The sequence below is a fragment of the Homalodisca vitripennis genome, chromosome 2 (genome assembly GCF_021130785.1).
Source record: "Homalodisca vitripennis isolate AUS2020 chromosome 2, UT_GWSS_2.1, whole genome shotgun sequence".
NCBI classification, from domain to species: Eukaryota; Metazoa; Arthropoda; class Insecta; order Hemiptera; family Cicadellidae; genus Homalodisca; species Homalodisca vitripennis.
The window spans coordinates 186,064,396-186,079,563 of NC_060208.1; the positions used below are offsets into that span (position 1 = coordinate 186,064,396).

General features: G+C 30.0%; 1 protein-coding gene across 1 annotated transcript in view; it reads left to right on the forward strand.

Annotated features, from left to right (window-relative positions):
* LOC124355932 (protein madd-4-like) overlaps positions 1–14,711 on the forward strand; it is a 182,746-nt gene extending 168,035 nt beyond the window's left edge. Inside the window, exons 19-24 of the mRNA XM_046807084.1 lie at positions 1,055–1,196; positions 1,337–1,419; positions 1,853–2,039; positions 3,143–3,291; positions 4,575–4,722; positions 5,971–14,711. Coding sequence (XP_046663040.1) covers positions 1,055–1,196; positions 1,337–1,419; positions 1,853–2,039; positions 3,143–3,291; positions 4,575–4,722; positions 5,971–6,086 — 825 coding nt within the window. The 3' untranslated portion in view covers positions 6,087–14,711. The remainder of the gene's footprint in view (positions 1–1,054; positions 1,197–1,336; positions 1,420–1,852; positions 2,040–3,142; positions 3,292–4,574; positions 4,723–5,970) is intronic.
* Positions 14,712–15,168: the final 457 nt, after the last annotated feature.

Genomic DNA, 15,168 nt, shown 5'->3' on the forward strand with positions numbered 1-15,168 from the left:
TGGAACAGAGATTTAAAACGTTCAATTGTTCCAGCACTGCAAAGGATCTAACAGAGATTGAAGTTCACAGAAATATCATAATACTTAAGCTTTATTAATAAACCAAAGTAAAACATGTCTCATTTCAATTGTTTAAATTTATGATAGATTAATATTTGAAGTAATTACATTTTGACTCAAAAGTTAACCCAAAATGCATCATATAACATAATTTATTTACACTATGCAACTATTAATAGAGTATACAAATTTAGCAGCTGTGTAAATGACATTACTTATTTACTCTCACAAAGTCATTTACATTTTGGCTATTTGTTGTGTTTGTATAGAACCAAAATAACAGTAACATATTGAATTCTGAAATGGATTGTTTTAAGAACATTACTTGACAATTTAAAATACTGTTGCGTTAAATCAAGTATTATATTTGATTATAATGCACCTAATTTTTCTTTTTTAAAGTATGCAGTGAAATTGGTTATGTAGTATTTTAAAATGTTAATGTTTGTATTATAACATAATCTTTAACAAATAATGAAAGTATACCAATGTAAGTCACAGAAACAATAACTTCAATCCAAAAATGAGAGTTATGCCAGATGTGATTACCAGATTTAAATTTCATTTTTGATTTAGTAGTTTATATCAATGAATTCAAAAGTGTTATAAATTAAACTCATATAAAACAAATCGAGAAGCTTGTTGTTTTACTTTCCTTCTTTCATTTCAGAACAATAGAGCAGCTTCAGCTATATTATTATCGCATGTAAAACCAGCAAATTAACTAAAGCTTTACTAAGCGTGCTGGCATTTCTTAATGCTCAAACAACCTTTTACTCAAAAGAAATGAGTATACTACAATGTTATTGGTGTGTTTATTTTTTAGTAAACTGCTGAAAGCTATATACCTATTAAAATTAGATACCTTTGATGCAAAGCTTAGTTATATGCAATGCTTAATTATATGCTATGTAATAATTTAGTCTGTTATAGCTTATTGCCTTGATTGAAAGTTCCAAATTAATGAAAAAAGTAGACTCTCTGGCCATTCCAGACGTTTGGAAACTCGAGAGGACACCGGATGGTGATGGAGGACGCTGCCCCGCCACCACCGCCCCTTCCTCCCCTCATGACCACCACGGACTTCATTGATGACCCCACCACCGAAGACTCGTCCATTGTCGTCTTAGGAAAAGGTGAGCCATATTTAATATCAGGCTACTCACCTAAATATTATTTATAACATTTTTCAAATATCATACACAATTTAAGTCTACATTCTGACTGTAAATGTAAAGACATGTTAATAATCGTTTTCATTCCCCCTTTTTTTTAGGGAGGCCAGAAAATGTTAAATTTGACTGGATGGTCAGTGAATGGTCGTCTTGCTCTCAAACTTGCGGTGGAAATGGATTTCAGGTAAATCAAAACTTCTTGTATTTTTACATACATTTTTAATTTACCAATACTCGATTGTTGAATCATTTTTATTTCAAGATCTGTTTTCTATCTAAGATTCAAAACAATGCATAAATCTGAGAACTGTCAGAGAAGAGAAGGGCATATTTGGTCTGTGGGTTAACACAAACGGCTGATAACCCTGGATATGGAAATTCACTCTAACAGTAACCAGTGAATAAATTTAAATGAACTTTAAGATTATTATTACATCAGTAAGTTAAAAAATATGTGAATAAAACATATGTCTAGAATGTATTTTTATGAGCAAATGAATAGTAAGGAATACCGTAGAATTCTATTCACCTCTCTCCTTTTCTTTATTTATAGTATCACCTATTTTTAATAACCCATTAAATGTACTATGTTTGATTGGCCGGGTATGTGTCGGCAGATGAGAAAAGCACACTGCATGGTGCGTCTTCACAACACCACACAGGATGTGGACAGTAACCTGTGTGTGGATGCAGGACTAGAGACTCCCACCACCCTCCAGAAGTGTGGCCATCAGATCTGTCCTCGATGGATGACCTCCGATTGGTCCCCGTGCCATGAGTCTCGTTGCTTCACTTGGGACACAGGTTTGTCAAGACGTGTGTTCTTTGGTTTTCTGTTCCTAAGTTATAATAATACAAAGAGATCTTGATATAAAGTTAATTTCTGATTATGGATGGTTTAAAACAATAATCAGAATATTAACAATATTTGCAAAATAATTTAAACAGAAAATTTCAAGAATTTGTATCTGCTCTCTTCTTCAGGTGACAAATCCCCAGAATGTAAGGTTAAACAACCGGAAAGAATTAGAAAATCAAGGAATATGGCACTAAATATGCCATCACCAAGCTGTAAATCATCAAATTATTTTTAATCATCACCATTTTAATGTTAAATTTGTGATAATATGCGATAATAGAAATGGCTGGATCAATGCTTGCTGGATTGCGGTACATGAGTTATTGTTTGACTCTGATAAGAAACGCTATATAGCCGATACGGTCTTCAGAATATCACCATCTGCATGTAATTGATATTAAGTAGTATAGATTCCTGCATTGAGTATTTACATACCACAAAAATGGCCAAACAATGAGATAATTTATTTTTGAGGATATAGCTCTGTCCTGAAAGTACAGTGGTGATGCAAATAACATTGCGTGCTACCATTTGGGGTGTAATCTTGTTGTATCAAGTCAATAAGTTTGGGTTTCTTGTGCTTAGGGAAATCTCTAATTGGGTTTCCTAAGACAGCCATATACAATTTGTTAAGTGGAACAAAGTAATCAGAGCTTTGGCAGTTCAGAATCTGGCATTCCATTCACACATCCAACTCTACAAAGTATGTGAGGTAGTTAGGAGTCAGAAATTATTATTATTGTTATCTGTGTCTTTACCTTTATTCTTGTCTTCTCCTATGCCTATCCCTTTTCTTGACTATGTTAATGACAATCTCAATAAATGTACAACTTTCTGTTCCTTAATTAGTATCCAAATCAGAGCTGAAGAAATACAGGTTACTTCTGATTACTGATTTATTTACCTTCCCATGAGTTTTTGAGCCCATAACAACAATACACTGAATTAAGAGCCAAACATTACTAGTATAGACCATCGAGTAGTGTTGTATAATACATTTGTTAATATTTGGCTGCTTGTCCTAATAATTGAAACTCACTTTTTTCAGCAATGCAAAAGCGTGATGTAACATGTCAGTCTGCCAATGACACGGAAGTGGACCCTAAACACTGTATCGAAATAGAGCGGCCAGTCCAGAGAAAAGAATGTTACAACGATAAATGCAAAGGAACTTGGAAAGTAGGAGAATGGTCTGAGGTAAATAGTACATTCTTTACTCTAAATCAAATTAATTACTCTTTAATATATCTAAATTTGAAGTCTAAAAGCCCAAAGAAAGGTTAGATAATAGATAACAATTGTGTAGATAGTAAATGAGTGTCTTTAATGTGTTAGGTTACATGACAGTATGCTTTGTAAAGTTTTAGATACTTTTAAAGATAATTCGTTTTGGAAGTTGGTGAGGCTTAAATTGTTTCAATTAGCAAACCGTGTTTATTTTGGTGTAACTTGAAAAGCTTGATACAAGAAAAGCCTGGTTGTGTGCTTAGATGATACCAATTGGCTCCCAGCTCCTCGACTACGGGCAAATAGCCTTACAAGTTTTAGAAGTAAGATCTCTCTCTCAAACTTAGTGACACAATGTAATCTTCCAGCTATGATACAATTGTATTGATTTTGTATATCTTACTGGTGAAGACTTAAAAGAATTAATACCTTTCAGAAGTATATTTGAGGGAGAGCTTGGTGAGATGAACCTTCTTCTCAAGCTATCTAATAAAAATAATAACGTTACAAGTGTACCTTTTACTAACAACTTTATTTGTGCAGTATTAATGTTATTTTTATTTTAAACATGTCCATATGAGTATCATCAAGTTTGTAGAATTAAGTATTAGATATTACTATAAATATTGTGTTATTTATAGTCTGCTATGTTAAAACAAACTTGTATGTGTTAAGATCAGGAATCTTTATTACCTTTGGAACCCTAGTCAGAGAATTTAATATCATTAGTCAATATACATATTTTAGTTTATATTATCTGTTTCCTACATAGTGAGTTTTTAAATTGTGATATTAAGTGGATGACATGATCTTTTATTGGTAAAAGAATAATTTTGTATAATAAACATTATCCAATAATTCATTTCCAAAATGTTGGTCCATATTTTCCAAACCAATAAATATTTTAGCACACAATATTCAGAAAAACAAAAGGTCATACTATTCACACTCCATTGAAATGTGAGATAATAGGTTTTGACTCTCCTCAAACTCAACTCAGATATGCCACTGATACTTGTTATTAGAGATAACTTTTACATTCAGAAGTTGGGTCCATCTTCCAAAATTCCTTTGATTTGTGAACATTTGTTAACCTCTTTCAGTCTGAACTTCAAAGTATTTCAGACCTCTAGAAACTGATTTATTTCAACGGATCTTTAAATAAAGTACTTATAAACAAACTGTTTGCGGTAAAACTATTCATTGAACCCCAAGGTGTTACCAAGTAGATGATGTGTTTTTGCTATGGACAGTGTGCAGCTCCTTGTGAGGCCCAGGGAGTCAAGTATCGCATACTGCAGTGTGTGTGGTACGGCACCAAGAAGCCAGCTGGCAACGCATGCAGGGATCAACCTAGGCCATCCGTCATGAAAGTATGCAAGGGGCCTCCGTGTTTTGATGGTGAGTTGATTTCACTCAGCCTCCTACAACTTATTAATTTGAGTGAACATATGTACAAAAAAAACAAGGTAAAGTAAAGTATGTTTGGATAGCTTATTCTCTAAACATTCACTCTTACTCTTAGTCTCTGTTCAATTTTTATTCCAGAACAAGCTGGAAACTTTATGGTTTTAGCGATTTTACTATTATCTATCAACTATTATCTTCAACCTTTCCAAAGGGAACTCTATTACCAACTGTAATAGTGTTAATATGCATAAATTTAGAGATCGTCACAGAATAGGAAGGATTACTTTATTTTGGTAGTAATGTCCTTGATGGAAGCAATACGTAGCTAATCTTAATAATTCTTACCTACTTACAGTGCATTTTCATAACTACTGCAGATTTTGTCCAAAATGTGGACAACAATATTACCTATCAAGAGGTTATTGAATATGGCTCCACCAAATTATATTCAGTAACCACCTACATCATTAAATTCAAAGATGTTTATAATATTCATATTTCAATTTTCTTTTTCAGAGCTAACTACTATTCATATACAAATACAATTATTATGAGTCAATTTATTGAGATTTTCATTTAAAGAATAAGGTTTACAAGCACTAAAATGGTGAACACATTTTAAGAATGTTTAGAATCCTACAAGATCATTAATAGTTGTAGGCTATAAACAAGAAAATAACCAACCAAATAAATCAAAATCAATTCCTATAACACTAATTTTATCTCCAAACTACTTATTTTTATCCACTTTGTCCAAAAGTAACTTAATAATGCAGGTATCCCAACTCTTTGAAACATCTCTATCAATTCAAATTTAATCAAAATTTCTTTATTACATGTGCATTAGTAATGTAGTCACGCATTGGTCTTGATTGGGTAAACAAGGCAAAATCAACTATGGCACAAAAAAATACTGAGACCGGATAAATATACACTCTTTGACATATTTAGTTGATCATGGAAACAAGGGAAACACAACATTGGCGTCAGAAATATAATCACACAAACAAGAAGTTTTCATAAACACATGCAAAGCCTACAAAATTGTGTGCAAAGCTGCAGGTAACTGCAAATATCTTATATTGTGAAGGATCAAAGTTATACATATTATTCAACTGATATCCTGTTATCCGTCCAACTGAAGTAAGAACTGTACACAAATGACGGTAAACGAATTGAATTAATTTCTGAAATATAATTTGTACCTCACTCAATAATCAATCAGATGCTTTGTTGCAGTGGGAGAGTGTAAGGACCAATCCAAATACTGTGAGAACGTCAGAGTCATGAACATGTGTCGGATGCAGAGGTACCAGACGCAGTGCTGCCAATCTTGCAGAAGCACCAAAAATTAAGACTAAAGCTTGAGTAGAGAATGGTGCTTCTCATAACTGACCTCACTTTACGTACATGTTGTCACCTGAATGGTAAAATCAAAACGTAAATTAATATTCTTTTCTGCCCTTTCGGTGCCATCTTTAATAGAAGCCATTAAACAATATCAGGACCATACGTTGGCATGAGAACACTGCATATTAAAAGTCACGAGTTTTCACCATATAACCCTTTCCATTAACACATTTGTTAATGGAAGGCTGTAATGGGTAAAGGACTAAATGGAGTACCGTATTTGCAGTGTTCAGGGTAAATTATTGAATTGCACTCTTTCATTTTGACCTATACATTAATAAAAAATAGAGTTTCACCCTCTGGATCCAAAGCAACGTTTTTATAGGACACTAAACACGATTATAATCTTCACCATACTGAAGCCTGGGTTTCACAGAGTTTACATTCTTTATTTTAGCTAGTAAAGTGTTATCACATAAACCCCTGGACTCCAGGCAACAATTTCAATGTACAGTAAACTTTATTCTAATTGTCCATCAGGTCACGTACAGATTTCTCAGAGGGTTGAGAGCTAAAAATCAGAACTTTACTATAAACGTGCTAAATTGTGTTGTAGTAGTAGTAATATAAGTAGATTCATAACAACACAGCTATTTAGAGAATCAGTACAAAAAGTTGACAGTACAGTTATTCAAGAAAATAGTAATTAAAACTTTCTAAAGAGATATTAAACTACAAAACGTATACACAAATCACTTTTTTTAATCATCTAAATCCTCTTATGAAATTAGCAACATATATTAAGTCTAAATTAAGATTCATAACATAAAATGTTATAAAAGTATATGATATTAAATTAGTTATTCTTTTTTAAAGTATTACCATTTTATTTTATTAGAAATAAAATATATTATTAAATAAAAAATATGAAATTAAAAATGTTAAGTTGAAAGAAATATTAAGCACATTTATTTTCAGTTGTAGGCTGAAGCTTTGAGGATTTGTAAACTTGTTTTTCAGAATTATTTTAACAATTACCAATTGTGAATTTTGAAAACTCTTAAAAGTGTACATATTTTACCATCAAACACACAAATGTACATAAAGTGATGTCTACGTTTTGAAAAGTGCCTGTTTAATTGTTGAAGCAAACATGTCCTGCACAACCTAGTGTATTGTTCATCTGGTCAGTGTACAGTATAAGTGTATTACCCTAACGTAAATATATATATATATATAAATATATACTGAACTAATTCTGCTGTTAAAACTATAAACAATGTAAATGGAATGGGAGATGGCGTGATCTCCACGAGATGGGTGAACGAAATAAGACTGACACATAGTATTTAAATAGGCTTAGGCTACCGTTCCATGACACCTGCTGATCCCAAGTGAATGTTATGGTTAAGTTGATTTCACGCAATCATTGTCGCTTGTACCTGTGTTAGAATCCAAATGTTGTTACTATACGGTAATGGAACATTCCTGTATTCTTCTGTATCCCTCAATGACATTGTTTTGTGTAGTGTTTCCATTCTATCAGTACATGGCCATAAGTAATACATTGTCGCATATACTCGTGTATAAAAAACTATTTTCGCAAAAGTTCGTTGAAACCAACGATGACACTGTTTTTTTTAAGAAATGCATAAGGCTCATATAGAAAACAGACAGAATACAGACTGTAATGCAAACCCATTGAAATATATGTGTTAATTACATACACAACCAATAATAACTAAATCATTCAATTTGTTGGGCTTTTACATTTTAATAGTTTTCCTCATAATACAAAGTTTCAATAAATAACCAGGGGTGTAAAATAAATTAGTATTGCATCGTTAAGATTTTCGTACAATGATTGATACAAAATAATAATAAACACTATTTATAATTAAATAATTGCTAAAGTAATTTCTGTCATTTATATTTAATTATAAAATTTGTAAAATTTTACAATACAGGATGCTTTTTGAATAAGTGTTTGTACAATAGACAGTATATGCACAAAGCAAATTGATGTATTATTTTAGTGAGAAAAAGTTTCTATTAAAAATATCTTTTTCATATACTTCGTAATGTATTTATGTACAAATGAACAATGATACTACATTCTGTTATTTAATTCAGTTAACATTCCAGTGTTTCAACAAAATATTTAACAAGAATGCTGTCACTTATATTTTTAAATTGACAAATCTTATCAATTTTAGTTTGTATTAAGCTATTGGTTAAACTATTCACAAAAAGCTAAAAAAACTACATGTTTATATTTACTTTCACAAGATTGCACATTCAACCTTTGGTCTGATATTATAAATTACAACAATACTGTATAGTTCAGAAAAGTTCAATTTCTATACTAACTCTTGCTCCCATAGCCTAATATTTCTGTACATTATTCCGATTGTACTTTTGCCATTCATATGGAAACCCTTGCACTGAGTGTGTTAGTGTTGGTGCTACTGTTACCAAAATAATATTGCATCCATTTAAAATCGTATCTCCTTTTGCAACAAATTTATTATAAAATCTTTATTGTTAACAAGTTTCAATTTTTTTAATTATAAACTTCACATAAAATATATAAACCAAAATAAAACAACTATTGAAGAAAAGACACAGTCATATTGCAAGACAATATTATAAAGACAACTCAAACACATGTTAACTTTTTCTGCATTAAAGAAAAGATACCATGTACTTAATTAAACAATTAATAAATTAACTCCAGACATCATTGGCAGTCTTTTAATAAACATAAGTTTAAAGTCAACTGTCATTTATACACTGATGTGACACAAATTTAGATTGAGCCTGACAGAATGTTAACTTTTTTCAGAAAATTAAACTGAATAACTCCTGTTTAAATTTTTAGATTAGTTTTTTCATCCTGGTTGTCTGTTCATTGTTGGTAAATTTTGCGTATATCAACAAGGACTACATTTATATTATGGTATTTTTGCACTTTTTCCATCCATATTATAATAAAATTGAATTAATTTAATTCAAATCTTAAAAAAACTTTATTGGTGTTTATTCACAGTTTAGCTGCAGTTTTGTGAAATACTGTCTGTTCAAGATTGACAATTGCGCTATTATTTAATAAGATTATATTTAATTAATTGTAATCTTATTGAATTTGGAATTTTATTGAATACAGCTGAACAGCATTACATTTAAACTATAGACATGTTCAATGTAATTATGATAACATTAATAAAGAACACAGTATTATTAATTGCAAACAAATCAGAATTTTTTTATTGGTATGTACATTCCTTTTATTTACCATCATTTGTTTTCACTACTACAGTAAATTTGTTTTTTTTGTACACTATTGCGTTTTAGCAATAAGTCATCTCAACTACAAGTAATTGAAAGCAATAAAGAATAGGAATGTCAGTGTTAAGACACAATGATAACACGGGTACAAAATAGCAGGTACTAATACCTAACCCTTCACATTGTACATTACCTGTAAAATTCAGACTTACCTAGAACCCATGCTAAATTTAAGATTCTAAGCTGTGTGAATTTTCAGGTGTTTATTTTTACAAAGTTTTCTGTAATGTTAACATTGTGTGCCTACTATAAACCTATATAGAACAAATGTTGTAATTGTAGCATTCTCTTCTCTAAAATCGACTACAATAAAAACAAAGAAAATCCTGATCTATTAGGATTATCATAAACATTAAATCTGAATCTAGAACACAGTTTAAACAACAAATAGTGTTTTATCCAGTCAACTTTATAATGATCATTTTAAAAACAAAATTGTTAATGGCTTCAAAATAACAAAGATTTATAATAAATTATTAAATTGTGCTTTGTTGTTGAATCAAATAAAGGACGGTGATTTCATGTCAAATTAGTCCTTGATGTTCTTAATAATTATTAATTATAATTATAAAAATTAAGTTTCCAAAAAAAAAAGCTAGGACCTTGAATTTGTTGAACTATATATTATGAATAGTTGTGAAGATAAGCTTACTAACTCACAAAAAATGCAGTTTGCTCCTTCAGTTCCAAAGACCTACGGATTGTTCAAGAGCCAGTTGTGCTTGAGGTAATAATATTGATAAAACACGTATTTAAAATATTAAAATTCACGTATTAATATTCTTCTTTATCTGGCATGAAAAAACAATGCTACTTAAAAGTACATATAATCAGTAAAAAAACTATGCACTATTTAATATGGTAAGAAAGACCTACTGCATTTGTATAATGCTTCTACACCTGTGAATATAAGATGTTTTTAAAAATCTGACCAGGAAATCAACTGATTGTTAATGAATAATTTGATGTCAATGAACTTTTCCTGAAACGAGGAATAGGGGTTAACTTATAATTACCAAATACGTAGTGATCTCCACATTGGGATGCATACAAAAAGAATAAATACAACAAAAACAAAACATCTTTACTTTTTGAGGAAGGCACCTTTCTTTGACAGATTTGTAAAAAAGATTTCATGCTTGACTACCATTATAAAATTCCAAATTATAAGGATTTGAATTCATGCAGGAATTATTACTATATTATTAGTATTATTACTATTGGTTGACGTGTTCATTGTATGATTTTGTAAATTTTAGAAAATTGTTTACTTTGTTAAAGTACATTTCCTCTACATCAGTTCATACACTAATAGAATTTTGAAAGTAACCAACCATTAACTCATTAAAGATTAGATAATCTTTAATGAGTTACTTGAAATTGTAATTATTGTAAGTTTAGTTGGAATCATTTTAGAATTATATTGACCACTGACTTCAACTTTACGATATTTTGTATAATCATATATTAACTTTTAAACTGTTATAAGCTGTTGAACAGCCCAAGCAGATGATTTCGGGTTCTGGGGTCCGTGTTTGGTGAAAGTATTAAAAAAATTTATGGAATTGCTCGTAAGTGGTAGCTTTCTGTAAAATCTATAGTTTTATACCGTACTTAAGAGAACAAAAATAAAAATAAATGATTGATTCAATACACAAATTATTTTTTATTTGTTAAGCTTGATTTTTATTTCGAAGAAGAGAATCCTACAACTATTTTTTCCGCTATAAAAAACTTTAATGGCTTATTTTATATTAGTACCAAGTTGTTTACTTTTTAGACTGTGAAACCAAAATCCCCTCAGCTCACTGTTGTACTATTGTAGTGTGCTGTAAGTTATGTAAATATAGCTAGCGAACTGTATAGGTAGGCTGTAATTGTATGTAAATATTTGCACCGTACTGCTGAGCTTCTACACTGAACATGAACATGGTACTTACACCTACTCGTGGTTAGATCGCTTACAATGATTTGATAGCTTTAAAGTTTACACTCCTGTTGTATGTCATCCATATAGTTTATATATTGATTACCTCATTGATTATCCTACCTACCAATGAAACGTTGTAGTTGTTAAATGTATTTATACTTAAGTATTAAATAGAACAGTAGAATATTGTTTTGTAAAAAGAAGACTTGTGTACAAACTAAACTATTCCTGCTCTTCATACTCCTAACTATTAAAAATATGATTCCTTTCTCTTAGTATTTTAGACGTTGATTTGTTGGAATGTTTAGTTTGTAAGATAAACCTTGAATTTTGAATGCTTTTTTACAAATATTTTTTAATTGTGTACCTAATAAGGATGATGCCACGGTCAGTTAATTGTAGGCAACATTTCTATTGAATAGCAATATTGTTAAATCTAGTAAATTATAGTATTTATGGATTCAAAATCCAACTATAGTGAATTGTTTTCAATATGACGTATGACATTTGTAATGTCCCAGTCACTCTTTCTATAAAAGTTCATAATGGTTGTTTTCTTATCCTTAATAAAAAAATTAAGTATTGTTATGATATTTGATTTAATTCTAAATCTTGATTTAGTAACTCGTGAAGTGTAATATAATAATATTTCAAAGTATTACATTTATTTTAAGAGTAACAACACTATAGTTACATTTACACAATTACATTTTGTCTCTCTTATGCATTACGGGAAAAATTGCAATATTATTCTGCTGAACACTTGATAAATATCTTTAATAACTCTTTCACAAATTCAAATCTTTTATGGAAAAAGTAAACGAAAAAGAACTACTATTATTCGTTTATCTCATGACTAATGAACATTTAACTATACACAACCCATTTATTGCAATCTATCAGAATGTAAATACAATTCCAAAATTAAAATTTCATTAATTATAATTGTGAAAAGAAGAGACTCAGCTCTAAAAGTTCCTAGAAGCCAGAAAGAAGAGTTCTACTAGGAAATCCACATGAGGTGGAACAATGATATTAGTGGGAGCCGGTATTACTCATGAAGAAGGCAGAGAACAGAAGAAGCGGAAAAACTGTTAGTAGAACAGCTGGAACATAAGTGGCATGGCTAAGTGGTTTTTAGTTATATCAACAAGAGCCCTCTTATTTCCTTTATTTTCTTATTTCCTATTATCTTATTTTCTGATTTTGTGCCAAACTCAAGAGCACTAATCATGTTTATACGTGTATAAGCCATTTAGAACTAATATATCCTAAGAATTTGCAGAAATAAAAATTATTTAGAATAGAGTCTAATTGGAACTAGGAACGGTATTGAGGAAATGAACATATGAAGAATGAAAATTAACACTAAAATTTAATAAGATCACACTAATAAAACACCTCTGACCTCAAGAGGCGACGTCATGTAAAATTTTGCACATTTCTTCTTGGCTAAAATTACTTAGGAGTTGCTTCAAAAAGCACTCCTGCCTTCATATTTTTCATCTTAAAACCAACTAAAACAAATCCCAAATAAATCGTGCAATCTTTGGATTTGTGATCATTTTCACAAACAAATCTTGATATTGAACATTGTAAATGAAAACGTGGCTTGTATGGTTCTTTAAATTTGGCTTCAAGAATAGAGCTCTTGACATATTCAGATTGAAAAAGTGAACTACCATGGTCTGAGCCATGGATCCAAATCAACAGAGGTGATAGCTGTACACATAACACCTTCTTTACTCCATCCTAGACACATGATTCTGAATTGAGTCAAACTTGCAGATGTTTGGTATTGCTGTTAACAGTGATTTCACTTCTACATGCCTGCTTGATTTTGAAATAAAAATTTATTTGCCACTATAGGAATGATAAGAGACATTTGAACCCTCCTCCTACTACATCTCTATGTTATGGACATAAATTTGTCTAATATTTCTCTTCATAGACGAATAGAACAATGTTGTAAGTCTCATTACAGTTGTTATAATAAGATTAGTTTCTTCTAAAATTTTCTATATGAAGCAAACAATATGAATATAGAGAACAGAGGAGAAGCAGGACTTTTTGTAAAAGCCCTTAATTTAAAATCATTATTAATTAAAACAGGTGAAGTTCTAATTATCGTCATGTATTCTACATATGATAATAAGAAACAAATCATTTGAATTCAGGAAACGACCTGAAAATGAATAATGATCCACCTAACAATCTACAAAAATAATTTTTTTAATTTTTTGCTACATGGTCAGATCGGTACTACTTATCTTTGGGCTCACTAGCTCTCCCTCACGTAATCCAATTAAGACCACCATTTATATTTATCCTACTTATGATTTTAAAATATCCTAATTATATAGCTAATGTGATGTATAAGAAAGACAAGATCAGTAATCCTGCAAAATATGCAGTCTTAAATAACATGAACTCTTTTAAGAGTGTTTATTTATTTTGTTTACTTATTAGGTCTATGGTAAATCTCTTACTTCTTAAGTTGTATTGTGTGTAACCATTTTTCTCATCCAAATCCTTTTGTTCAGATTTCTTTATATACTTGAAAACATTCCGCATTTAGGTTAAGTGTATAATGTGTGTGTATATTAGTTATGAACCAAGAGTATTTTTTTATTATATTTTGTTTCCCATAAGTAGTTATAGACATAATTGTGTTATATGTAGAAAACGTTTATTCGAAAGTAAAATTTAAACAATTATAAATCTTTTTTCTTAATTCAAAATAATATGAAGCAATTATTCTTACAATAGTTGAATAAAACAGTTAACATTGTTTTTCATATTTTTTTTATATTTGTAAATGTTGATTTTCCCTTTAATCTAAAAAAAGCCTTGCTTTTCACCATTTTTATTAATTTAAATTTATAGTTGATGGTATTCAGATAGTTTTGGACTTTATTCACCTTTATCTGTTATATGTTTTTAGAACTGATATTCAGTAGTCTTTCTCAAGAAGCAAAAAACCTTAAAGTTATAAAATGTGTATTAATATAAAATTCCGAGTCTTACATTCACATAACTTAACACATTCCCTCTTCTTGCCTTTCTCACTTTGTAAAGCGCTTAAGTTCGACAGAAAGTACAGCAATATGTGTTGCTTAAATTAAAATAATTCCTTCTTCGACTTTCTCAATCTCTATCTATTTTGTATACAACTTTAAGGGAAAACAACAAAAAAAACTGCTTTTACAGCATTTTAATTGTAGTTATTTTAAAAGAATCATATTTTATGGATGTGTATTTTATTTTATTAGGTTACAGTTAAGATTGTAAATTGATTGTTATATATAAAATAAATTTGAAGAAAACTTGGCAAATTCATTTCCTTCCTAAAGAGTTTTAATTATTGTGTTGTTCCCCATCCATGTTATTTTATTTCTTTACAAACTGTACTTTGATCATTTGAAAGAATCCTCGTCGTTTCATTTGCTCGAGTTGATTGAAGACCTGTTTAACTTTATCTGCCATTAAAAGAGTCTATGTAGTAAGAACAAGACAAATTAATTATTAAGAAAATAAAAAACTAATCGTAATAACGAATTTCAAATGTACTCTACAACAATAGGAACAATACAGGAAATATGAATTTGTCCTCAAAATTTCTAATATGAAATATATTGAAAAGTGTTTAATTTCTTAGACAGAAATTATACGATGCTTATAAAATTATCAGACCAATTTGTGGACATATTACAATTGCTGAAATTACTCTTGAAAAAATAAACTATTGTTAGTTTTAGGAAATTAATTGAAGGTTTGTGGTGTTCTGAATAATTATTATTCAATTAGAG